Source organism: Oryx dammah, unplaced genomic scaffold (genome assembly GCF_014754425.2).
Source record: "Oryx dammah isolate SB20612 unplaced genomic scaffold, SCBI_Odam_1.1 HiC_scaffold_16, whole genome shotgun sequence".
Taxonomy (NCBI): Eukaryota; Metazoa; Chordata; class Mammalia; order Artiodactyla; family Bovidae; genus Oryx; species Oryx dammah.
Window position 1 is genome coordinate 8,257,706 of NW_024070200.1, and position 27,307 is coordinate 8,285,012.

Consider the following 27,307-nt stretch of genomic DNA (forward strand, 5'->3'; position numbering starts at 1 on the left):
GATATATCCATACACTGGGATCTTATTCAGCAATAAAAAGAAACAAAGCACAGATTCTGGTACAACGCAGATGAACTTTAAAAACATGCTAGGTGACAGAAGACACTCACAAAACACCACACATGGTATGACTTCAATCATGTAAAATTTCAAAACCAGGTAACTTTGTAGAGACAAAGCCGATTAGCAGTTTCTTAGGGCTCTAGGGGTGCTTCCCAGGTGGTGCAGTGGTAGAGTGTCTGCTTGCTGATGTAGTAAATGAAGGAGACACAGGTTTCAGCCCTGGGTCGGGAAGGTTCTCTGGAGGAGCAAATGGCAACCCACTCCAGTGCCTGGAAAATCCCATGGACAGAGGAGCCTGGTGGGTTACAATCCATGAGACCACAAAGAGTCGGACAGGACTCAGCAACCCCGAGCATGCATGCAGGGTTCTGGGGCTTGTGGGAGAGAATGAAGACTGACTGCTAGTTAGTTGGAGGGGGAGTTCTCTCAGGGTTGATGAAAATATTCTAAGATTAGATTATGGTGATGGTTACAGTCCTGTGGCTAGACTAACACTGAACAATACCCTTTGAATGAGTGAGCTATATGATAATTGTTTGAATGAGTGAGCTATAGGATAATTGAACTGTGTCTCAACAATGCCTTTTTTTTTTTTTTTTTTAATGACAGGTGGCATGCAGGATCTTAGTTCCCCGACCAGGGACTGAACCCATACCCCTGCACTGGGAGCGCAGAGTCTTAACCACTGGACTGCAAGGGAAGTCCCAATAAAGCTTTTTTTAAAAAAAGTTAATGACAGGGAAAATGTGATATCAAGAATGACAAAGGAAGGAGTTATGACATTCTGCATAAGGAAATTATACTTTCTGAATGAAGGACAGAAATCACCCCGACACAGACTACCAAGAAGACAGAGGAACCAGCTAAAGGCAGATTTTGCTATGTCACCAGTGTGGTTCCTGACCGCTTCACTGAAGGGCACCAGTACAGTACACAGCTATTTGCAGGAACTGCCACATGGGAGAGAGAATTCACCGAGACTGTAACTCATTTGATCACGAATGCCTTCTGCTGATCCCTGAAACTCTACGTTGTCATCTGTGGTTCTTAGAAGTTCAAGTAGGAAACCGAAGGAAAGGACAAGTGAAATGAAAAGCTGCGTCTACGTGAATGGCATTCAACCTGAAACTGGTGCCCTGAACCATGGCTTACCAAAACAGGACGGTGGGCTCCTGGCAAGGGACAGAGTACAGCAAGATCAGAACACCACGTGCGGGGCAAGGCCTTGCCGCCGTGATGAAGAAAAACTAGATGGCAGGCTCACCACAGTAAAGCTGAGGCCAGACGGTTTTAATAATCTGCCCAAGTTCAGAAGGTGCGTTAAGGGTAGATGAAGGCTGAGAATGCAAGAATGCTCACTCTCAGGCTGCTGCTCACCTGGCCCAGTGCTACCTGCTACTAGCTGTGGAGATAAGCAAACGGGGAGAAAAGGAAACTTGGCTCACCTCACCACACACAAAAAATCAATTCCTGGAGACTGAGACCTAAATGTGAAAGGTCAAAGGATAAAACTTCTTGAAGATAACATAAGAAAATATCTTCACAACCACAGAATAGCAAAACTTTGTGAACAAGACACGGAAAACACTAGTCAAAAAGGAAAAGATTTGTAAACTGAAATTGATTAAAATTTAGAATTTCAGTTCATCTACAGACACAAGAGTGAAATGGCAAGCCAGAGGATGGAAAGAGATTTTTATAGTTCATATTTTCAACAAAGACTTCATATCCAGAATACACAAAAACCCCAACATTTCAATAAGGAAAAAAAAAAGACAAGACAATTTGTTTAAAATGGGCGAATGACACTTGAATAGACACTTTATAAAACAAGATATTTAAAAGGCTAATAGCAAATGAAAAGGTGCTCAAGTCACCAGTTAACAAAAAAATGTCAATTAAACCACACTGAGATCTTCAACACAACCACAGAATAGTTTAAAAAAAAAAAAAAAGTAATGTTTAACTGATAGTACCAAGCACAGGTGAAGCTGAAGAGCAAAGGGAACTGTGTTTTCTGATAGAAGCATGAATTGGTACACACTTTGGAAAACTGGCAGTAACTATCAAAGCTAAAGATACACACACACTGGGACTAGCAATTCTACTCTTGGTCTACTCAACTAAAATGGATACAGATGTGAACCAAGAGAGATGAACAAGAATGATTTCAGCAGCATTCTTCAAAACTTCTCCAAAGTAGAAACTATTCCAATATCCATCTACAATTACAAAAGAATGGATAAATTGTGTCTACCATTTATGGTAGTTTTTAAAAATTGTCACAGAACTTTTGACACACCTTTCATAAAGATGTGAGGTCTAAGTTCCTTCCCCTTGAATCCAGGCAGACATGTGTCCATTTCACCAATAGAGTACAGTGGAAGTGATGCTGTGTGACCTCAGGATGAGTCACTCTCGGCAAGCTTCCTGTGGGAACCCACTCCACATCCTTGAAGAGCCAAAGGCCCCGTGGAGAACCTGCAGCCAGGGCACAGCCACCTTCAGAGCAACCACTATACCAGTGACCACCTCTCTGTCTCAATGGAAATCTCTGCTTCTGGATACAGACGATGACTTTCCTCTGGTTAAAGACCATCATCGACCCTGTTTACACCCTTTCCAGCGGCAATATCTGAACACTATCCAAACAATCTACTCAAAAGTTGCAAAAAAGCAAAGCAAGTTTCAACTAGAAGTCTTTGCCTCCATTCAAACTGTTTTAGATTTACCACTGGAAAAACAAACAGCCACTTTCAAAAAAACAAAAAAAAAGTTAAGTGCTCCAGTCAACAATCCCAGAGGGTCCTGGTCTTCATGACATCCCAGCCAAAGCGCCATACACGTCAGTGAGGAACCCTGAAACGACAGGGCAAGCTGTCCTAAACAAATTCCTAACCCACAGAATCCATGAGCATAGTAATATGGTTGCTGTTTAACTCCCACTAAGTTTGGTGTTAGGTAGTAATCAATAACAAAAAAAATCATGAATTATACAATAACAGCTAACCAGAATTAGAGAGCTACTACCAACACACGCAACATACCATATGCAGCATGAATGAATCTCAGATGTGTGTGAGCTCAGTCAGTCAGTCATGTCCAACTCTGACTACAGCCCACCAGGCTCCTCTGTCCATGGGATTTTTCATGCTAGAATACTGGAGTGGGTTGCCATGCCATCCTCCAGGGGATCCCAACTCAGGGATCGAACCCAGGTCTCCCACATTGAAGGCAGATTCTTTACCGTCTAAGCCAGCAGGGAGGGTATGAAAGTAAAATAAAGAGTAACTCTAGGTTTTCAGGCATAACTGACTAGGTAATACCATTAAGTGAACAGTTAAACCATGGGGCAAATAAAAACAGGAGGAGCAGAAAGCAGAGACAATGTCCTATTCATTTTGTATTCACGGATCTACCCCAGTATTTAACACACAATCTCTCCAGCTTCCAAGATAAACTCATTTTCATCCTACTTTTTTTGGCCCACCCCTTCCTGGTCTCCTCTGTTGGCTCCTTTGTGTCCAGCTGCCTCTTAATATCAGGATTCCCAGGTTTCCATCCCCAATTCCCCTTTCAGACACGTGCACGCACACACATACCTTTCTCCCATATTTTCAATCTCAGTTGACAGCACCATTATCACCTACTTGTTCTTTTAAGCTAAAAACTTCAGAGTTGACCAAGAATTTGGATTGCAGTTAGCTAAATTAAAAAAAAAAAATTTAACAGGATAAGCAGAGTTATCATGCTTAAACCCCAAAACTAATGCATAAAAACAGGCTAAAGAAGACATGGCTTAAATAGAGCTAAGGGTTTTACTCAACTCTAGGTTCAACATATCACGTGGTCATTAAGAGAATACAGCTGATAATAAAGGATACAGCTGAAAGCATGTAGATGATGAAAGGTAATCTTTCCTATCCTAACAGAAAAGTGTATCTCAAGTAAGGGATGCAACTCAATTTTTTTTTTTTTTTAAATTTATCAAGCCCTGCATGGAGTACTGTACTCAATTTTAAGCACTACCATTTAAAAAAATAAAAATAAATTAAATCAAAGGAAAGTCACTCATGTGGTGAAATGACATGAAATGAAGACTTGTAAGAAACAGCTGATGAACTAGATGACGTTTTAACTCATAAAGACTGAGAAGACTTGATAACCATTTCCAAGTATTTGAAAGACCATAATGTGGAAGAGGAACTGAGCTTGTCCTACATGTCTCCAAAAGACAGAACTGGGTAGGAAAAATAAAGACTTCCACTCAACCCAAGAAAGTACTTACTAACAGTCAACACTTCATTAAGAACAGCAGAGAGCAGTGGTTCTCAAACAGGGACAATTCTGTGCCCCCCGACAATTCAGAGAATAATCCCACACAACAAAGGGCAACTCATCTAAAATGTCACCAGTTCCATGTCTGAATAACCCTTTTCTATAGGTAGTGAGCTCCCTGTTGTTGGAGGCAATCCATTATAGACTAAACAATGTGATGATATCCAATACATGACTTTCAAGAATGGTATTAATAGGAAATGAGTGGAAAAAAGATTTCCTGTTTCAGGTAACTCTCCAGAGAAAAATGCCCTCAGGTGTATTACAGCAATGACGATGGTGATACACGCTTATTAAACGCATACAGTGGCCCGGTCATTACACCAGCCAATTCACTGTACATGTTTCACAGGCCATTCTCACAACCACCCCATGAAACAGCTATTATTTCACCTTGATGTGATGGTAAAATTAGGTTACCCTGATGTCACACAGCCATCAGTCTGTGAACTCAGGTCTACCTGACTCCAACCAATTATGTACATCACTGTCCACACCATAAATACCTACGGCTTCAGAGCTTCTGTAGGCTAGAAAAAAAAATGCAACAGCATATATTCTAGAAGTATCGGGACCATGTCTGAACAGTTTTGTACTCAATGCAAACCAAGCTGGCTAGGAAAAAAAAAAAAAAAGGATTATTTGAAGTAGTCCTGGGATGAAGGAGAGGACAATTATCCTGATTGTCCCCAATTGCCTACTTCTGTAAGCGCCAAGAAGCTCTTACATACCCATGGAATCTCAGTCAGAGGCTGAGATTAATGATGACATCCCTTTATCCATAGGCGTGAACGCTCAGGATGGACAGACGTTTGAACATCCCCGACTGGGAATCCTGCCCTTAACAAATACACGGGTTTCTTGGCTGCCTCTACGCACGCCCATCTGTCAGGATGGCAGTGTGCCTGCTCACATGTTGGTCAAACTGTCACTAGGGCATAGGTGCCAAGCAATGATAGTTTTAAATGGGCAGCTTGCATAGCACTGTAAGAGCTTGCTCTTCTGCAGAAAAAAAAAAAAATTCCGTTTTAATACTGAAGGGTTGTGATCATGAGTGAAACAGTCTTGGTCAATCTAAACATTTCAGTGGGGAAAAGATCTAGACTTGTAGAAAGAATCAGACTAAGAAAATTAAATCAAAGAGAAAAACTGCTCTGAAGGCAAATAAGTGATCGCACGAAAGCTTCTCACACTGCCAATCTTTCATTAATACACGTCATGGTAATCTCTTATGCAGTAAAATCCTTTGCTCAGCAAGTCATCACTGATGTTTTATAAAAACGAGATGATATGCTTTTCCATGTTTTAAATTTTAAAAAGTAAAAATGCATGGATATTTAGCAGTTTGACATTAAAAAAGTTCTATTTGTTGAGAAGCTATTTTTTAAATGATAGAAGTCTAATCTACATCTAAGATAATCTTTTAAATGCACAAGAGAAGGCAGAAACCAAATGAGATTCCCAAAGGTGAACAGAAAAAGAAATATAATTTGTTCAGGGAAAGAAATCAAGAACAGGAAGTGGTTGTTAAGAAAACAAAAACTGAGTATTTCTGGTCACAAATTAATAAATTAGGACTCAGGGGCTGTCACCTGTCACATCCTCAACTATGAGAAAAATGTTCCTAGACTACATCTAGGCTTCCTATTCCCTCTCTAAAGACCCATCACTGGCAGGAAGCATCTTATGTTCTCACTGCCTGGGAAGTCCTTCCTCAGACTAAAACCCTAATCCTGTCATCTGAGCTGTCTGTCCTTGTTCAGTCCTCGGTGACTCTGAAGAACAGCTGGTCATCACCACTCTCTGTGTGGTTCTTCAAATACAAGTATCAGGACGTTCTGATTAAATAACCCCTGAGTCTGCTTTTAGCCATGATAAAAAGAGACTCCATTAACTTTTTCTCATTGGACCAATTCATCAACTCTTCTATGTTTTCATCATTTCAGTTGCTCATCTCTTGGACTCTTTTTAGGCCTGATAAGAAATGTCATCCAAAGTCAACAATGAGCCAACACACACAACTTACTACAGGAAGCATTAATATGAAGGAGTTAGAAAGTCCAGCAGAGTTCTCAGTAGCCACCACTAAGGAGAAAAATCTGAAAAAGCGGCAAAAGTCTGAAATCTACCAAAGCCCTTCTGAGAAATACAAGGGACTTACTGTCATAAAGTAACAACACTGTCAGGGTCATGGCTGTATCCGTTCTTCCTACTAACCTAGCACTGCCATCTGAGTGCTTGCTTAGTAACTCAGTCGTGTCCAACTCTTTGTGACACCATGGACTGTAGCCTGCCAGGCTCCTCTGTCCGTGGGATTCTTCAGACAAGAATATTGGAGTGGGTTGCCATGCCCTCCTCCAGGGGATCTTCCCAACCCAGGAATCGAACCCACGTCTCCTGAGTTGGCAGGCGGGTTCTTTACCACTAGTACCACCTGGGAAGCCCCATCACTGCCATACATACCCCTAAAAAAAAGTCTCTTGAAGACTATTTCTACCATATCCTTCTTCCTGCTCCAGAACCCACAGTACCTTCTAGCAGTCAATAAACTGATTATAAACTAGCCAGCAGTTTCCTAGACACATGAACGAATTATCCTCCCCTGATGTCCCTCCTCCCCTTCTCTCCCATGACACCCCAAAAGAGCCAGTTCTTATTTTCTCTAGGACCTAAGTTTCCTCATGCTATTCTCTAAAATGTTTTCCCACTTCCTCTCAAATCTCTCTATGTATTTTTTCAAGACTCAAGCCATGAGTCTTTATACCTTCAGACATCTGTATTAATTTTCATACTTAATTGCTTATTCATTTCCTCCTGTCTTCGTTTTGTTTGCAGTTTACAGCCAACTGATTTTTTATAAACATTAAAAAAAAAAAAGAAAGACTCAATGGAGAAAGCATAGTCTTCTCAACAAATGGTTCTGGAACAAGCAGACATCCATACACAAAAGGAAAAGAAAAGAAAAAGACCTAAAAGTCATACTCCATGCAAAACTTTACCCAAAAGAGATTCACTAATCTCAATGTAAGACATAACATTATTAAACAGTTAGGAGAAAACTTGGAACATCTACCTGACCTATGGTTCGGTAAAGAGTTCTGAGACATGCATGACACCAAAAATGATCCATACATTGGTAAGTTGGACTTCATGAAGATTAAAACCTTTTGTGGTGCAGAAGACACTGTAAGAGAATGAAAAGACAAGCCACAGACTGAGAACACATTTACAAATCACTTATCTGGCAAAGGACTTGTATTCAGAATATATAAAGAATACTCTAAATTCAACAGTAAGAAAACAAATTAGAAAATGGGAAAATGATTTGAACAAAGTAAGATATGACTGTGTGGGAAAGAAAAAAAAAAAATTCCTCTACCATTCTAGGTTCTTTTGCTACTGTATCAATTAAATTGGCCTAAGACAAATTAACAGGAAAAAAACAAATTTAATTGTACCTCCATAAAAATATGGGACCCAAGGGCAGGGCAGGCCACTGAGGCTTATTTGCCATCCTGAGCAGAGGAGGGACATGGGGCTGGGACTTCAAAGAGGAGGAAGGTAACTCAGACATGTGATCAGATGTTTGTTATTAGATGCCACACAGTTAGGTCTTTCAGTTAAAAGTTATCTCTGGTAACAGCTCTCTCTGACCAGGCTCCTTATCTAAACTGATGTGTCAGTTGAGGGGGCAGTAAAAAGCTCTGAAATCTTTTGGGTCTTCACTGTCTTTGGCTTAAAGTAATCCACTTGCTATAGTGACACATTTTGTGGAGGCTTGTTCTGAACCACTTCAAAGGGCAAGCATAATGGGAAGGTGTTGAACATCATTAGCCATCAGGAAAATGCAAATTAGAGCCATTCTGAAATACCGATACACACCTATTAAAATGGCTAACATAAAAAATGCTGCTGACACCAAATGCCGGTAAAGATGCGGGAAACTGATCACTTACATAGTGACGACAGGACTGTAAGATGGTACAGCTCTGGGAAAGTTTGCAGTTTCTTAGTGGATAAAACATATACTTACTCCTACAACCCAACATCATGGAGCATAATCGTGATCAAAATTAGGAAACTCACTGATACAGTGTTAAGTACTTATTCAAACTTCTGGTAGGCTGGAGTCCATGGGGTCGCTAAGAGTTGGATACGACTGAGCATCTTCACTTTCATGCATTGGAGAAGGAAATGGCAACCCACTCCAGTGTTCTTGCCTGGAGAATCCCAGGGACGGGGGAGCCTGGTGGCCTGCCGTCTATGGGGTCGCACAGAGTCGGACACGACTGAAGTGACTTAGCAGCAGCATTCAAACTTCAGTTCTTACCCTGCATGTGTGTGTACACCCTGTGACATTTCATCATATGTAAAGAATTAAAACCATCACAATAACCAAGCCACAAAACTGTTCAATCACCCCCAAAGCAACCCCCTCAGGCTACCCCACTATAGTAACATCATACTCCCAGCTCTCACTGTGGCAAAGCTGAACTCTCCTCCACTGCTATAACTTTATCGTTCTGGGAGCGTCATATAATGGAGTGTTAATCACACAACCTTTTGACTCGGTACTATGCCTTTAAACTCCATCCAAACTCAGTAGTTTGCTCCTTTTTGTTGAGTCGTTTTCCATTATATGGCTAAAGGTCATTTTATTTGACCATTTACCCACTGAAGGATGCGTGAGGCTGTCTCTGGGTTTTGGCTTTTATAAACGAAGCCACTAGAACATTCACATACAGGTTTTCATGTGAACATAAGTTTTTATTTTCTGAGGATAAATGCCCAGGAGTGCAACTGCTGGGTCATGTGCGTGGTATATGTTTAACTTTTTAAGAAACTGTCAAACTAAATCCCAGAGTGGCTGCACCATTTCTCATGGGCTGCAACATGTGAAGTAATGCATTTGAAAGTCACAATTTCTACAATATTTTCTAAAAGCTTGTAAAACCAATAAGATTAAGCCTCTTAAATGTTATATCCTGGCCTTAGTTGTTTTTTTTTTTTTTTAATGAATTTCTAAAACTTTGCCCCTGATTCCCAAAAGACTTTTTTCCTTATTACCTCTAATAAAGAATGCATAATTAGATATAATCTGTACAGTGATAGCTCTGCTACCATGTTAAATAGTAAATTACAACAACAAGTGGAACGAAAGCAACAATTCCAGCAGAAACAGCAAAAGTTTGTTTCTCTACGTTCTTGACAGTCTATGAAGACTGAAGCCTTAATGGCACTTTCTAACACACCATGTGATCACAATGCATTTATACACAGCATTATCAAACAATGGCATTTGTTCGGCTGTTATTAATACTTCGTAAGACAATTTGAGGAAAGCAATTAATCTGAAATAAAGCTGTAGTTATCTTAGCTCTAAGATTTCTAACTTCATGACTTTTTTAAAAATTTTGGATCTAACTGACAGAGATAATGGAGCCTCTCTGGGATTCTTGAAACAAGGAGCTAGCACTAACTAGACTATCTGCCCCAAACGTGAACAGCAGCAAGACTGGCAGTCTGCAAAGAGAAAACTAAATAAATGCACAGAAGGAAACTATAAAGTCGTGAAAAGTAAAAGATGGTGCTGCCCTTTGCCCACTGGCTTTCCAGTTCTCATTCAGACTGCGTACTGAGCTCCGTTAAGACAACTGTGCCCAGAACATTCCCAAATCTCAAATTAATAAAATTAATAACCCTGCAACTTAATTGCATGATACATATGGCTTCTTGATCAACACTTCAGGCTACGTGCAGGTTTAATATTCACCCTAAACATTGGGCAGTGCGGACAGTATCTCATTTTCAAATTGGAGATGGTTCCTTTCTCTTGGCTCAGAGACCCATGGAGAGACGGGACTAACTGCCAAGAATCATGGAAATCCACGTTACCTCCATGAAGACTAAACAAACAACACAATTCAAACCAAGCTGACAAAGATGCCATGGCTAATAAAATTCTTGATAAATTCACCAATGAATGTTACTAGAAGTAGTTTTCTGCTGTTGGTATTTATCAGTGAATATTAAAAATCAAACTCCAATTACAGGGGAAGGGCAGATTCCCTACCTATCCAGACTCTAGAGAGCTTTTCTTTCCTCAAGTGTTGTCCACATGTTATCCAGAAAAGAGTAGAATGCGCTTGAGTTTGAGTGCAAAGATTTAAGGTGACATTGGGAGAGATGGAGCACCACTAGAAATTAGTTCAAAACAACAACCGTGGCATGTTAGGTACTTAAATATCATTCAGAAGCTAAGGGGGCAAGATATTAAAGGGCATGGCCCTCTTTACATCTTTTTTTTTTTTAATTTATTTATTTTCATTGGAGGCTAATTACAATATTGTGGTGGTTTTCGCCATACATCAACATGAATCTCCACATCTTTGCAAAGGCAAGTAAGAACACATTCACAGGAATTTGGGTCAAAAGGGCCAAATGTATCACAGAGTATAAACACATCTAGGTTACACCACCCAGCTAAATGCTTTAGCAGGATTCCATCACTTTTCCATATCATCCTTACACCCTTATGAAAAGTTTCCTGTTTTCTACATTTTACCACTAACAGTATAGTTTTTCGAATGTGCCATACACACTTGACTTTTCATGTGCTGCGTGCTAAATAACCAAAGCTCAAAAGAATGACCTCTATTAGCTTAAAAGAAAAGTTGCTTCGACAAGATACTACAATCCCAAGAACAGATTCTGCCCCCAGCACAGTTCTAGGCACAGGAAATCTGGTGAATAAACAAGTCCATCTCTGCTCACTCTGAAAAATAAACTCGGCAAACATGCAAAATGTACTACCAGTCTGAAAAACATTCTCCAGGCCTATTCGATAACCCATCCATTCTTAAAACTCACGAAAACCAATTTCCATGAAAGCCTCAGCCACACACACAGAGAGGCAGCACTTAATTTCCATTAGGTTCAATGCCTGATCCTATGAAGATACTAACATTTGCATAAATTCAGGAAACATCTTTCATTTTGATATGAGGTAAATTTTTAAGCTTTGCCTCATTTCCAGTAAGTTTTATTTATCAAATCAAGAATACTATCAAAGGTTTAATTTTTAAACCAAAATTCTATTCATAGCACATTGTATCTTACTAGGGATGGCTTTAAGGAAAAATATGTACATAGTTGTCAAAATAAAAATCGTATTTTTCTTTCCAAGACATCTGGGACCCTCACTTACATTGTTTATTATTATTTCACATTAGCTCTCAAAAAAAAAGAAAAAGCCTGGCCTATTTAAGAAATTTAATTTTAGGGTCTGTCAACATTTTCAATGCACTACTATTAATTTTTAAATATACAACTTGCATCCTGGAATAAAACTTAGCATAAGCTTTCCACATAACCATCTCCTGGGCACTTACTAACTTATTATATGCCAGGTTCTACGAATGTCACATTCCTTCATTTTCTCATTTGTTTAACAAATATCCTCTCACAAGTTTTGCTGTGCTTAACATAAGCCATTACACTCTAAACCTGGTATTTGCACTAGACTGTCGCTGTTTAGTCGCTAAGTCGCCTCTGACTCTGTGACCCCATGGACTGTAGCCCGCCAGGCTCCTCTATGGGATTTCCCAGACAAGGATACTGGAGTGGGTTGTCATTTCCTTCTTCAGGGGCTCTTCCCAACCCAGGGATGAAATCTGTGCCTCCTACTTGGCAGGAGGATTGTTTGCCACTGACCCACCTGGAAGCCCTGCACTAGATACCAGTATAATAAATAGACAGTAATGCTTAACACAAGTTTACTGTCACTAGATTCAAGCTGGGTTACTATTATTATCCCAGAATCTAATGAGCAATGCTGACATGCACAGAGAACAGCACCTGTAGCAGCTTCAGCAGAGAAGTTTGTGTTAAGTGACTACTGAATTCCCTTCTACAGACAGCTGATGAACGTCATCCTATCTCGGGGGAGAAAATGGCAACTCAATCCCCTCCAGTATTCTCGCCTGGGAAATCCCACGGACAGAGGAGCCTGGAGAGCTACAGTCCGTGGGCGTCACAAAGAGTCTGGACACAACTGAGGGACTAAACAACAACATAAAGAACCCCTGCTGCCCTGTGAAACTTCTTCAAAACTGTAGACTAAATTATTCCCCGAAAGTATCACACTCAACAGGTCATGAAAGGTAAGGTGCCTTTATTCTGAACTCTTAAAAATAAATGCTGCCTTATTTATTTTTAATTCTCACAAAGTTCAGACTCCACAGATGGGCAACTGCAGTTAAAATAGAAAGAAATGAAAAAATAGTCATTAATGAGGCTCTTCAACAGTTCCTTAAACGGACCACCCTCCCAACAGCAAAACTGGTTATTTCCAGTTTGTTCCAAGAAAAAGAGATGGGGAAGGGAAAGGAAGAGTCAACACCAAGTAAAAAAAAAAAAACGGGGGGGGGGGGGGCGGTGAAAAACGGGTGGCCTCAACAGGAACCTAGTGTCTGCGTCCCCTTCCTCCCTCTCTCTCTCAACCAGAGACTCTGGTGCTTTCTGTCTAATTTAAATAAATCACCTATGAGTTTTGACACCAGAGCCAAAAATTATTTCGACAAAAGGAAAAACTACTTGCTGCCCCTGAATACGGCTACATCAGCAAAGGGTGCCACCCCGTAGCTACGGAGGAGCAACAAAAAAACGTCAGAAGGATGCTAAAATCCCTTGTAAAACTCTCCCACGGAGCTTCACGGCCTTGAACCTTGCGGTCAAGTGCAAGCAAGCTCTTACCCGGCCTCAGCCGGACACCGACTGGTTAGAAACGCCTGGAACGCTACCCTCTGGGGAGCAGGCTCCTTCCCCCATCTCAGGTCTCAGGACCAACGTCACCTCCTGAGATGCTCTCCGTCACCCCTACCACTCCGGCCCACCGTCGCCTATCCTATTACTAGGGAGCTTTTAGGCATCTGCAAATGGTCCTACTTGCTTCTATTCCGATTCCCCTGCAGAGTATGAGCTCCGAGAGGGCGGAAAGACCCTGGCAGTCGAGACTGGCTTTACAAGGGCCATCTCCCAGACTCGGCCCGAGCTACCAGGACACGGCGCGAGTCTGACCGGCCTACGTGCCATAGAGAACGGGAAGCTGAGCCTCGGGGACCCGCCCGGCCGGTGCAGGAAACCCAGGGCCGCAGCGGGACCTGAGGGAGCCCCGGCGGGAGAGGACGCCGGCGCCGCGCCGACCGCAGCCCTCGACACCGCCCGAGGGCACGGCCGGCCGCCCGCCCCCTCCAGTCCCCGCTCTGCGCCGGCGCCCTCGGCCCGCTTGGCGCGCGGCCGCCCTACCCCAAGCCGCAGACCGTCGCCTTCTGCCCAGTACGAACTTCCCGCCGCTTTTGCCGACTCGCAACTCCGCGGCGGCGCCGGCCCCGTCACACCCTGCAGTATGGGGCCTTCCCATTGGCTCAGGCGAGAGGGAGAGGCGGAGCGAGCAGGAACGCGCGGGATGGGCGGAGCCTGCGCTGGCTCCCGCCGGCCCCCCAGGAATGCCGGGAGCCGCGGGCGGCCCTCGCACTGCGTGCTGGGAAATGGAGTCTTTCACTGGCAAAGCGAGATCGCGTTGGCTCGGCCCCTGTGGGCCTCTGGGAAATGCGGTCTACAGTCTCTTGAATCCGTTCTTCTGGTCAGATGCTGTATCCGTCAAAGCCCTAGGAACCGAAGTTAATATCGCCCGTGTTCGCAGTAGCTTGATTTATTAAATAATGTGTTGAAAAGAGTTGGATGTAAAAGAATATTCCCGTTTGGCCAAGTGGTGCTTCCATTTTCCCACCTACTGCTCCACACCTGCATGCTGGTCACACAGCTGCTTGGTTCTGTATATTAGGGCCTGGCTCTGGAAGCAAACAGCTCGTGATCAAATCTCGGCTCCTCCACTCTGTAACTTTGTGAACTAAATAACTTAACCCCTATGAGTCTCAATATCTTGTTTTTGTCAGGATTAAATGAGGTCTCCTAGAGACAGTGCTTTGTCTGTAGTAGATGCTCAATAAAGAGCAGAGAGTATTATTCTCTCCACTCATAGCCACGAGTCTAGATCCTGTCTGTTAAAGCCTACATCCATGCCTACCTAATCTGTGTATTCCATCCGTAATTATCTTATGCTATAGTTTGCTTTGTAATTCTAATCAGTTGTCTAAGTCTTTGGTAATCCATACCCATGAGACAGTAAGCTTATTTAGGGCAGCGATACTGTTGTAGGTCAATCTCCCCAAAGTCATAGGCGGAGGGAGATTTACAGTGAAACTAATGAGGCTTAAGCACGTCTAATCCAAAGCCTTCTGTTAACCATTTTAGTGGGTTTTTGGTTTTTGGGTTTTTGTTTGTTTGTTTTTTGTTTTTTGTTTTTGTTTTTGTTTTTTGCCAAGGTAAGATAGTTTTGTATGATTTTCTTTAAGCTGCTGCTGCTGCTAAGGCGCTTCAGTCATGTCCAACTCTGTGCGACCCCATAGACGACAGCCACTAGGCTCCTCTGTCCCTGGGATTCTCCAGGCAAGAACACTGGAGTGGGTTGCCATTTCCTTCTCCAATGCAGGAAAGTGAAAAGTGAAAGTGAAGTCGCTCAGTCATGTCTGACTCTTAGCGACCCCATGGACCGCAGCCTACCAGACTCCTCCATCCATGGGATTTTCCAGGCAAGAGTACTGGAGTGGGGTGCCAAGCAGACCCCCAAAACTGTGTGAACTTCGGACCTCACAGAACCTGGAATCCCCATCCACTGGACAGTGCAGTATTTTGCCTGTTGAGGTGCATTTGCCCCTCCAGATACCCTCCAATGCCCCGGATGCTCCTCCAGCCTGCCCTCCTCCCCCTAGAGGCTGATTTGTCCAAGCCACCACCAGGTTCCTGGGCTCCAGGCTTCTGGAGGACTTGGCCGGTCGGGAACCCCACAGAGGAGTGGAAGGAAAGAGAGATGTTGCTGAAAGTAAGTATTCCCCTGGTTGGCAAGGTCCTCTGCAGTCGGTTGGGCCCTCGGCTGAAGGCCACTGCTGCCTGGCCCTCCTCTCCAGCTTGCAGTGACAGCCCCCTCCCTCTGTGCCTCAGACCTGCAGCTGATAACCCCAGGACCACTGCTGCGCCAAGGTTACTGCTCCATCCCCACGGTTCCCGCCCTCACACTTTTGCCAGTAGTCTTACTGCAAATAAACCCTCTGCAGATAAACTCTGTTTTAAATGTGTCGTCTGCTTCTTGTGGAGACTCTGATGGAAACACACGCACAAGGTGAGCACTCAATGAATACTTGTCAGCAAAAAGGTCTCAAGATTCAAACATCTCACAGGTGTGGAATTCCCCAGCAAGAATCTGTGGCCAAAATCCATTGAGAGAAAGATAGTCTACATATGGACACACACATATGCACACACACATGTGCAGACACACACATACACACATATATACACATATGTGTGCACACACAGACACATGTATACACACATGTATACACACATAGACACACATGTATACATACACATGTATACACACACAAACGCATATTCACACACACATACACATACACACACACACACACACACACACACACACACACACAAAGGAGTCTTGGAACAGGACTTATTTTTCCCACCATCATCATGTTCCCCTAACCTCACCATATATGTGCAAAGGGTCCCTCCCTTCACACCAGGTTGAAAACTGCCTGGCGTTGAAACACACTTAAATCAACAAGGCCTGGAATATTCCAAGGTGAGAATGGAATGTATTTATTCTGCAGCTCATGGCTCCTTCACCCTCACTCAGATGACTTACTGTTAAACAATGCTTAGATGCAACCATGCACCAAGGCAACTGACAACATCTTCGACACCACCACAGGTGCTGAGATGTCCTACCGGTGCATGGCAGGACATCAGTCCACACTGCTATCACAGAGACTGTGTGTCTGATTGTGTGTGCACAGGAGCCCTCAAAGGATGTTATGCATTGATACCTTGGGTTCTGCAGAAGATGACCCATGAGGACTTGATAGATCTGGGCTTTAGGATTTAAGAATTGAACTTGAGAGGAAAAGTTCTTGAGTATAGTCCTGCCATATATTCAAAAATATCTGTGCCATCCAAACAAATATTCATTGTTGTTCAGTCACTAAGTCATATCTGACCCTTTGCGACTCCATGGACTGCTTACGTCCATTGAGTCAGCGATGCCATCCAACCACGTTATCCTCTGTCATGCTAAAATCGTCCCTTTCTCCTCCTACCCTCAATCTTTCCCAGCATCAGAATTTTTTCCAGTGAGTCAGCTCTTCACATCAGGTGTGACCAGGAGTTGGACTAACCTCTGGGAACTCTGGGGTTTCCAATTTAATGATTGTTTACGGAAGTCTTACTATGTACTAGACACTGCGCTTTTTCACATGTATTATCTCCGTTCTTAAAGAGGGGGAAAAATGGAAAACTTTACATGATTCCAGGCTGCCTGAATCTACTTGCAGCTTCCAAAATTTTTTTTTCTTTTACTGCCCCTTTATGCATAGCCTCTGGAGAAGGTGATGGCACCCCACTCCAGCACTCTTGCCTGGAAAATCCCATGGACGGAGGAGCCTGGTGGGCTGCAGTCCATGGGGTCGCTAGGAGTTGGACACAACTGAGCGACTTCACTTTCACTTTTCACTTCCATGCTTTGGAGAAGGAAACGGCAACCCACTCCAGTGTTCTTGCCTGGAGAATCCCAGGAACGGGGGGGGCCTGGTGGGCTGCCGTCTCTGGGGTCGCACAGAGTCAGACACGACTGAGTGACTTAGCAGCATGCATAGCCTCAGTGCACGAGGATACTTCTTAGAGGGAAATAATTTCAATGCTCTGATAAAGATTTATGGAAGATGCTGGCTTTTAGTTGGGTAAAGAGATTCTTGGACAATGGATCATGGTAGATAAAGCAAGGTGAGTCATGAGTGGGTTCAGCCTGAATTAATTGTTTTCCTCCTGCCTGGCAAAAACAGACCAGCTGAAAATCTATGCATGGCATCTGTGTTGATTTGCTGCATAGTCAGGCTCTGAAGTGCCCTCCTTTATTTCCAGGCACTCTCCAACCCTGGTAACATGAGTATAAAGACACAGATGGGGAACAGTAATACAGGGAACTTTGGGAAAGGGAGAGGAGATTGGCAGTAGCTAGATCATAACAGAAGCTCAGTCTGTGAAGTTCAAAGAAGCATGAATGTCATTAGCAAGCAACACTGCCCTGGCGGGCTTCAGCAGATGCTGGACCTAACAATGAGTCAGTTTATGAGTCCTTGCCCTTGTTGTTTTCCATCTATAGAATGGGCACAAGCATCCTGGACCAACCAGTTCCGCGCCTCCCAAGGCCAATGAGAGGTAGACAAGGTTGTGTCTGAGAAGGGCTTTGATCTTCATGAAACAAAGCTGCTAGGGTGCCCTTGCTCAGTGTAGGCATCCTAACAACAACCCAAGAAATTATTACCTCCTGGGGGGAGGGGAAAGGGAGAGGAATGAGGAACAAAATATGTTCTGAAGTCTCCTGAGTGCCCTGGCCCAGGTTCCTACTCCTCCATCCCCTTTTGATCTCGTCCCAGTGGTCCAGAGACCCTATTTCCAATTTAGCAAGGACTTTTGAGGATAAAGTTGGCAATTTTACCATGTGCCAACCACTTGATACAGTGGTTGATACAATCTACAGTATCCTTACAGATTTATAATCCAGACATGATTACAGACATGATTGCAAATTCTAGTAACTATGATTTTTATGAGCATTTATTATATGCTGGGAAAACTATCTCATGTAACTCTGAGAGGTAGGTAATATAATCCCCAGTGTCCAGATGAGGATACAAAATCCCAGAGGAATGAAATGTTTTGCTCAAGGTTGTACTGCTAGTGGCAGCCAAGAGGGCTGGCTAACTCTAAATCCACCTTGGTACCAGTCATACCTGCTGACTCTTAGAAAATGTAATGAGATAATATGGTGGCACTTAAGACTCCGTGCACTGAGAAAGCAGGAAGAACACACTGTTCTGCCAGACCTCATAGTCAAGGTAAAACTGACCTAGTTACTCAGCTGAACTAATCTAGCACCTCTCACAATAGAAGAGATAGGTTCTTTCAGATTTAATGATACAATAATCAATGATTGCGGGCTTCCCTAGTGGCTCAGTGGGAAAGAACCTGTCTGCCAATGCAGGAGCCATGGTTCAATCCCTGGGTCGGGAAGACCCCCTGGAGAAGGAAATGGCAACCCACTCCAGTATTCTTGCCTGGAGAATCCCATGGACAGAGGAGCCTGGAGGGTTACAGTCCATGCAGTTGCAAAGAGTCAGACACGACTGAGCGACTAACACACTGAGGTCAGAAATGGATGAAAGAGGCTTTAAAGTCCTAGGAAAATGTTTCCTTCGCCTTTCCTTCATCCTGATAATGATGACATTGATGATGATAATGATAATGATGATGGCAGCATCCGTTTATTAAATTTTAAGCACTTTCCAGGAATTGTGTAATAATTTACAAACATTTCAAGAAACCTTCACAATAACCCTTGGAGTTTGATATTATCCCTCCCTCAACTACAGAGATAAAGAAATTAAAGCTCAGAGAAGGTAAGTAACTGACTCAAGGTCTCACAGCTAGTGACTGATGCATCTGGACTTTAAGCCAAGGTTTAGACTGATCCAGAAGACCAAACATTTAATTGCTCTCCATGCTGGGCACCAACCATTCATCATTTCGTGTGTTTGTATCTCCTGAGCAGGTTTGAAAGATGCCATAGTTATTTGTCTTCCCCAAGATTTGAGAAATTAATGGTACAGAAAAATTTAATGTGTGAGCCTCTGAGAGTGATTGAAATGTTTCACACTCTGCTGGTGAAACTCCCTGAGCCGGGGGTGACGTGAGGGGCCAGCGAATGGGTTGCTTTCTGTCTACTTGTCGAGAGGAGTGGCAGATATGGTACTGAGACTTACACGCATTTCTAGTGCCTTCTACTGTCATTGCCTGCTGCAGAGGCTGCAAATCTAAAAGCTGTGTTTCCCAGGCATCCTAGGGCTTTGGATTCTGGATGTAAATTAGGTTCCTCCCGTGAGATTCTTCAAGGAAGATGTGGAGGCAAAGTGAAGTGTCAATGCAGTCGTGGAGTCGTGGGATTTTTCTGCAGCAATATTCCAGTGCCGTGTGTAATGCTATTTGTGTCAGAAGGCAGCTGTGTGGGTGGCAGTAGGAGCTTCCTGGTTGAGGGGTGGTGGGTACAATTGTGAGTGCATCCTAAAGAATTTAACCTTGCCCCAAAACAGCTCTGGCCTTTGTCCTCAGCAAGGTGATCTCTAAGACCTTGGAATGTCAGTTGGGAGTGTCTATGTTTGCTTGGGAGCCTTGGGTCACCGTATTGTCCCACAATATGACTTGGTGTGGTGGCTGGCCATGCTAGAAGGATCAATAATGCAATCTGCGTGGATTCTTTGGGTCATATGGTATCGGTCAACCTCTGGAGGGACTGGAGACTGAGCTCAGCACATGGACAATGAATCACACATTTGTGATGGAGCCCCAGTAAAAGCCCTGGACACTGAGACTTAGGTGACTGGTTGGTAACACTCTGTGTGCACGGTCACACGTTGATGCTGAGAAGGTAGAACTGTCTTAACTCCACAGGGAGAGGAGCTCCACATTCAGAAATCTCTTGGGCTCTGCTTTTGCCCTTGCAATTTTTATCTGCATCCTTGGCCCACAATAAAATGTATCCATGAGTACAGCAGCTTCTGGTGAGTTCCATGAGTTCTTCTAGAAAATTATCAAAACTAAGGGTGGTTTGGACTATACGACATTTCACCCCAAAAGAATGAATTTCACCTTTTTCTCAAGTGCACAGGGAACATTTTCCAGGATAGATCACATCCTGGGACAGAAATCTAGCCTTGGTAAATTCTTAAAAATTGAAATCATTTCAAGCATCTTTTCTGATCACAATGCAGTGAGATTAGGTGTCAACTACAAGCAAAAACTATTAAAAATACAAACATATGGAGGCTAAACAACACGCTTCTGAATAACCAACAAATCACAGAATAAATAAAAAAGGAAATCAAAATATGCATAGAAACAAATGAAAATGAAAACACAACAACCCAAAACCTATGGGATTCGGTAAAAGCAGTGCTAAGGGGAAGGTTCATAGCAATGCAAGCTTACCTCAAGAAACAAGAGAAAAATGAAATAAATAACCTAACTTTACACCTAAAGCAACTAGAAAAAGATGAAATGAAGAACCCCAGGGCTAGTAGAAGGAAACAAATCATAAAAATAAAGCAGAAATATATGAAAAAGAAATGAGACTACAGCAAAAATCAACAAAACTAAAAGCTGGTTCTTTGAGAAGGTAAATAAAATATACAAACCATTAGCCAGACTCATCAAGAAAAAAAGGGAGAAGAATCAAATAAATAAAATTAGAAATGAAAATGGAGAAATCACAACAGACAACACAGAAATACAAAGGATCATAAGAGATTACTATCAGCAACTATATGCCAATAAAATGGACAACTTGGAAGAAATGGACAAATTCTTAGAAAAGTATAAGCTTCCAAAACTGAATCAGAAAGAAATAGAATATCTTAACAGACCCATCACAAGTACAGAAATCAAAACTGTAATCAAAAATCTTCCAACAAACAAATGCCCAGGACCAGTTGGCTTCACAGGTGAATTCTACCAAAAATTTAGAGAAGAGCTAACACCTATCCTACTCAAATTCTTCCAGAAAATTGCAGAGGAAGGTAAACTCCCAAACTCATTCTATGAGGTCACCATCACCCTAATACCAAACCAGACAAATATGCCACAAAACAAGAAAACTACAGGCCAATATCACTGATGAACATAGATGCAAAAATCCTCAACACAGAATCCAACAACATATTAAAAAGATCATACATCATGATCAAGTGAGCTTTATCCCAGGGATGCAAGGACTCCTAAATACAAATCAATCAATGTGATACAACCACATTAACAAATTGAAAGATAAAAACCATATGATTATCTCAACAGATGCAGAGAAGGCCTTTGACAAAATTCAACATCCATTTATGATAAAAACTCTCCAGAAAGCAGACATAGAAGGAACATACCTCAACATAATGAAAGCCATATATGATAAACCCACAGCAAACACTGTCCTCAATGATGAAAAATTGAAAGCATTTCCCCTAAAGTCAGGAACAAGACAAGGGTGCCCACTCTCACCACTACTATTCAACATAGTTTTTAAAGTTTTAGCCATAGCAATCAGAGAAGAAAAAGAAATAAAAGGAATCCAGATTGGAAAAGAAGTGAAACTCTCACTCTTTGCAGATAACATGATGCTCTACATAGAAAACCCTAAAGACACCACCAGAAAATTACTAGAGCTAATCAATGAAAATAGTAAAGTTGCAGGATATAAAATTAATACACATAAATCCCTTGCATTCCTATATGCTAACAATGAGAAAACAGAAAGAGAAATTAAGGAAACAATCACATTCACCATTGACTTTCTTCATCGACCTAAAGAAACAAAAGACATATATAGAAAACTATGAAATACTGATGAAAGAAATCAAGATGACAGAAATAGATGGAGAAACATACCATGTTCATGGATTGGAATAATCAATATAGTGAAAATGAGTATACTACCCAAAGCACTCTACAGAATCAATGTAATCCCTATCAAGCTACCAACAGTATTTTTCACAGAACTAGAATGAATAATTTCACAATTTGTATGGAAATACACAAAACTTTGAGTAGCAAAAATAATCTTGAGAAAGAAGAGTGGAACTGGAGAAATCAACCTGCCTGACTTCAGACTATACTACAAAGCTACAGTCATCAAGACAGTATGGTACTGACACAAAGACAGAAGTGTAGATCAATAGAACAAAATAGAAATCCCAGAGATAAATCCATGCACCTATGGACATGTTATCTTTGACAAAGGAAGCAAAAATATACAATAAAGAAAAGAACAATCTATTTAACAAGTGGTGCTGGGAAAACTGGTCAACCACTTGTAAAACAATGAAACTAGAACACTTTCTAACACTGTACACAAAAATAAACTCAAAATGGCTTAAAGATCTGAATGTAAGACCAGAAACTATAAAACTCCTAGAGGAAAACATAGGCAAAACGCTAAATCATGCAGCATGATAAATCACATAAATCACAGCATGATCCTCCATGACCCATCTCCCAGAGTAATGGAAACAAAAGCAAAAATTAAAAAATGGGACCTAAGTAAACTTAAAAGCTTTTACACAACAAAGTAAACTATAAGTAAGATGAAAAGCCTTCAGAATGGGAGAAAATAATAACAAATGAAGCAACTGACAACAAAGAATTAATCTCAAAAATATACAAGCAGCTTATGCAGCTCAATATCAGAAAAATAAATGACCCAATCAAAAAATGGGCCAAAGAACCAAACAGACATTTCTCCAATGAAGGCATACAGATGGCTAACAAAAACATGAAAAGATGCTCAACATCACTCATTATCAGAGAAATGCAAATCAAACCCACAATGAGGTACCATCTCACGAGGGTGTGGAGAAAAGGGAACCCTCTTACACTGTTGGTGGGAATGCAAACTAGTACAGCCACTATGGAGAACAGTGTGGAGAGTCCTTAAAAAACTGGAAAGAGAACTGCCATACGATCCAGCAATCCCACTTCTGGGCATACACACCAAGGAAACCAGAATTGAAAGAGATAAATGTACACCAATGTTCATTGCAGCACTGTTTATAATAGCCAGGACATGGAAGCAACCTAGATGTCTATCAGCAGATGAATGGATAAGAAAGCTGTGGTACCTATACACAATGGAATATTACTCGGCTATTAAAAAAAAAAACACATTTGAAACAGTCCTAATGAGATAGATGAAACTGGAGCCTTTTATATAGAGTGAAGTAAATCAGAAAGAAAAACACCAATACAGTATATTAATGCATATATATGGAATTTAGAAAGATGGTAATGACAACCCTGTTCACGAGGCAGCAAAGGAGACACAGATATAAAGAACAGACTCTTGGACTCTGTGGGAGAAGGCGAGGGTGGGATGATTTGAGAGAATAGCATTGAAACGTGTATATTACCACATGTGAAATAGATCACCAGTCCAAGTTCAATGCATGAAACAGGGCACTCAAAGCCAGTGCACTGGGACAACCCAGAGGGATGGGATGGGGAGGGAGATGAGAGGGGGTCTTGGGATGGGAGACACATGTACACCCATGGCAGATTCAGGTCAATGTATGGCAAAACCCACCACAATATTGTAAAGTAATTAGCCTCCAGTTAAAATAAATTAATTAATTTAAAGAAACCTCTCCGCCAAACTTGCAGTTGCTGTTGGAATTGAGAGTGGTGGGCTGTGTTCTGTGCAAGTGACTAGAACTCCAGCAGAGTTCCTGAATTCTCTAGTCCCTATGGCAGCCTCCTCATTCCTCCTCTTTTTGATTGTAGCAGAGCTAGTGCTTCCCAGGTAAAGCAGTTCTGTCGTGCTCTCAGTAGTGTCCGCTAGTCTAGCCCTTCAGCAATTTTATAAGTATCTAACCTCCGGTGGCTCAGAGGGTAAAGCGCCTGCATGCAATGTGGGAGACCCAGGTTCGATCCCTGGGTCAGGAAGTTCCCCTGGAGAAAGAAATGGCAACCCACTCTAGTATCCTTGCCTGGAGAATCCTATGGATGGAAGAGCCTGGTGGGCTACAGTCCATGGGGTCGCAAAGAGTCGGACATGACTGAGCGAGGTCACTCACTTAACTCCCTATATTAAATCACTTTGTGCTTAAAATACCTGGAATGGTCATTGCACCCTGCATTAAACTTCAGCTAATATGGGAGAGGAACTGACCCTGATAAATGACATCTTGTATCATTTCTAACAAGCAAGCTTTTCACATTTTAAAATGTGAAAAGTCTCTAAAATCAGAGTATGTCCTATAACTGATCGATGCCATTGTAACTGGTGTTGGTTTTATTTTTTCCTTATTAGTAGCACATGAAATAATGGGTTATTTTACAACTGATGGAGCCTTGTGTGTGTTAGTCACTTGGTCGCATCTGAATCTTTGCAACCCTGTGGACTGCAATTTGCAAGGCTCCCCTGCCCATGGAATTCTCCAGGCAAGGATACTGGAGTGAGTTGCCATTCCCTTCTCCAGAAGATCTTCCCAACCCTGGGACTAAACCCTGGTCTTCCACATTGTGGGAAGATTCTTTACCATCTGAGCCACCAGGGAGCCTTAGAATTTATTAAATTCTAGGATACTTGGTGTTTGCTTCCTCAAACTTGTCTGCAGACCATCTCTCCTCTTTGTTTCACTCCCCACGTTGCACACTGGATCTGACACTCCTGAACTCTCTCAGTGATGTGGAGCTTTCCTCCTTTCTCCCACCCCATGCTTTTTGAAAGTGAAGGCAAACATCCTTAAAGAAAGGAGGAAGTGGTGTGGTAATGTGATAGGAGTGTAGGTTTTATGAAGGAAACAGATTCTGGAACTTCTTTCTACATTTAATTGCTGCATGACCTTGGATAAATTATTGACCTCACTGAGCTTCCTCTCTCATCTGTAAATGCTAGCAGTTGTTGGGATTCAATGATATAGCATGTGTAACATTCCTGGCTCCTGTAAAGTTTTTGCCTCCTCCTGCTCATCCTTCTCTTATTTTCTTCCTTCAGAACATCAGGAGGTGCACTTCACTCCATCTCCAAGAGCCAAGCTACAAGCAGCTGCCATCGGGGATTGGCAGGGGTTTGCCATGGACCCAGGTCACATACACATATATGTTCACATCCAGCTGCCAAGTTGCAAACTAGGAAAGTTAGAGGAGCTTTTCCAAAAACAAAAGCAAATTGTTGCTTTTATCTTTGCAACCACCCAGCTCTTGTTATGTTTTGATTTCAAGACTGCTCCAAGATTCTGAGACAAAAGGCACTATATAAAAGCATTATTATGAGACTCAAGGGGGCTCTGAGCAAAACAAAATCCTTTCATGACAAAAGAATTGGACAGACATGATGCTAAATATAGTCACTGTGTGGAAAGTGTTTTTCCTTTTTTCCACACATCATCACCAATACTACCTCCCTGGCTTTAACTAAACCCATAGCCTATCAATTAGTTTACAGGAAAATATTTTTAAATAATAGCAACCAACATATCTCAGCATCGGACCTTGCTTCACGATAGAAGCAAGGTCCGATGCTGTAAAGAGCAATATTGCATAGGAATCTGGAATGTTAGGTCCATGAATCAAGGCAAATTGGAAGTGGTCAAACGTGAGATGGCAAGAGTGAATGTCAACATTCTCGGAATCAGCGAACTAAAATGGACTGGAATGGGTGAATTTAATTCAGATGACCATTATATCTACTACTGTGGGCAGGAATCCCTTAGAAGAAATGGAGTAGCCATGATGGTCAACAAAAGAGTCCAAAATGCAGTACTTGGATGCAATCTCAAAAATGACAGAATTATCTCTGTTCACTTGCAAGGCAAACCATTCAATATCACAGTAATCTAAGCCTATGCCCCAACCAGTAACGCTGAAGAAGATGAAATTGATTGGTTCTATGAAGACCTACAAGACCTTTTAGAACTAACACCCAAAAAAGATGTCCTTTTCATTATAGGGGACTGGAATGCAAAAGTAGGAAGTCAAGAAACAATTTGGCCTTGGAATGCGGAATGAAGCAGGGCAAATGCTAATAGAGTTTTGCCAAGAAAACTGCACTGGCCATAGCAAACACCCTCTTCCAACAACACAAGAGAAGACTCTACACATGGATATCACGAGATGGTCAACACCGAAATCAGACTGATTATATTCTTTGCAGCCAAAGATGGAGAAGCGCTATACAGACAGCAGAAACAAGACCAGGAGCTGACTGTGGCTCAGATCATGAACTCCTTATTGCCAAATTCAGATTTAAATTGAAGAAAGTAGGGAAAACCACTAGACCATTCAGGTATGACCTAAATCAAATCCCTTATGATTATACAGTGGAAGTGAGAAATAGATTTAAGGGCCTAGATCTGATAGACAGAGTGCCTGATGAACTATGGACTGAGGTTCATGACATTGTACAGGAGACAGAGAGCAAGACCATCCCCATGGAAAAGAAATGCAAAAAAGCAAAATGGCTGTCTGGGGAGGCCTTACAAATAGCTGTGAAAAGAAAAGTGAAAAGCAAAGGAGAAAAGGAAAGATATAAGCATCTGAATGCAGAATTCCAAAGAATAGCAAGGAGAGATAAGAAAGCCTTCCTCAGAGATCAATGCAAAGAAATAGAGGAAAACAACAGAATGGGAAAGATTAGAGATCTCTTCAAGAAAATTAGAGATACCAAGGGAACATTTCATGCAAAGATGGGCTCGATAAAGGACAGAAATGGTATGGACCTAGCAGAAACAGAAGATATTAAGAGGTGGCAGGAATACACAGAAGAACTGCACAAAACAGATCTTCATGACCCAGATAATCACGAAGGTGTGATCACTCACCTAGAGCCAGATATCCTGGAATGTGAAGTCAAGTGAGCCTTAGAAAGCATCACTACGAACAAAGCTAGGGGAGGTGACAGAATTCCAGTTGAGCTATTCCAAACACTGAAAGATGATGCTGTGAAAGTACTGCACACAATATGCCAACAAATTTGGAAAACTTAGCAGTGGCCACAGGTCCCATTTCAATCCCAAAGAAAGGCAATGCCAAAAATGCTCAAACTACCGCACAATTGCACTCATCTCACATGCTAGTACAGTAATGCTCAAAATTCTCCAAGCCAGGCTTCAGCAGTACATGAACCATGAACTTCCAGATGTTCAAGCTGGATTTAGAAAAGGCAGAGGAACCAGACATC

General features: G+C 42.1%; 1 protein-coding gene across 6 annotated transcripts in view; it reads right to left on the reverse strand.

Annotated features, from left to right (window-relative positions):
- Positions 1–13,809, reverse strand: part of VRK1 (VRK serine/threonine kinase 1) — a 79,801-nt gene extending 65,992 nt beyond the window's left edge. For 2 of the 6 annotated variants that reach the window (XM_040257071.1, XM_040257068.1), the window contains exon 1: positions 13,708–13,803. Coding sequence is in view for 2 of the 6 variants with exons in the window: in XM_040257067.1 (XP_040113001.1) it covers positions 2,366–2,426 (61 nt within the window). In the remaining 4 variants the exon portion in view is untranslated. Of the gene's footprint in view, positions 1–2,365; positions 2,461–13,707 lie in introns of those variants that run through there. The other 4 variants (XM_040257073.1, XM_040257072.1, XM_040257067.1 and 1 more) reach the window with 4 other exon arrangements.
- Positions 13,810–27,307: the final 13,498 nt, after the last annotated feature.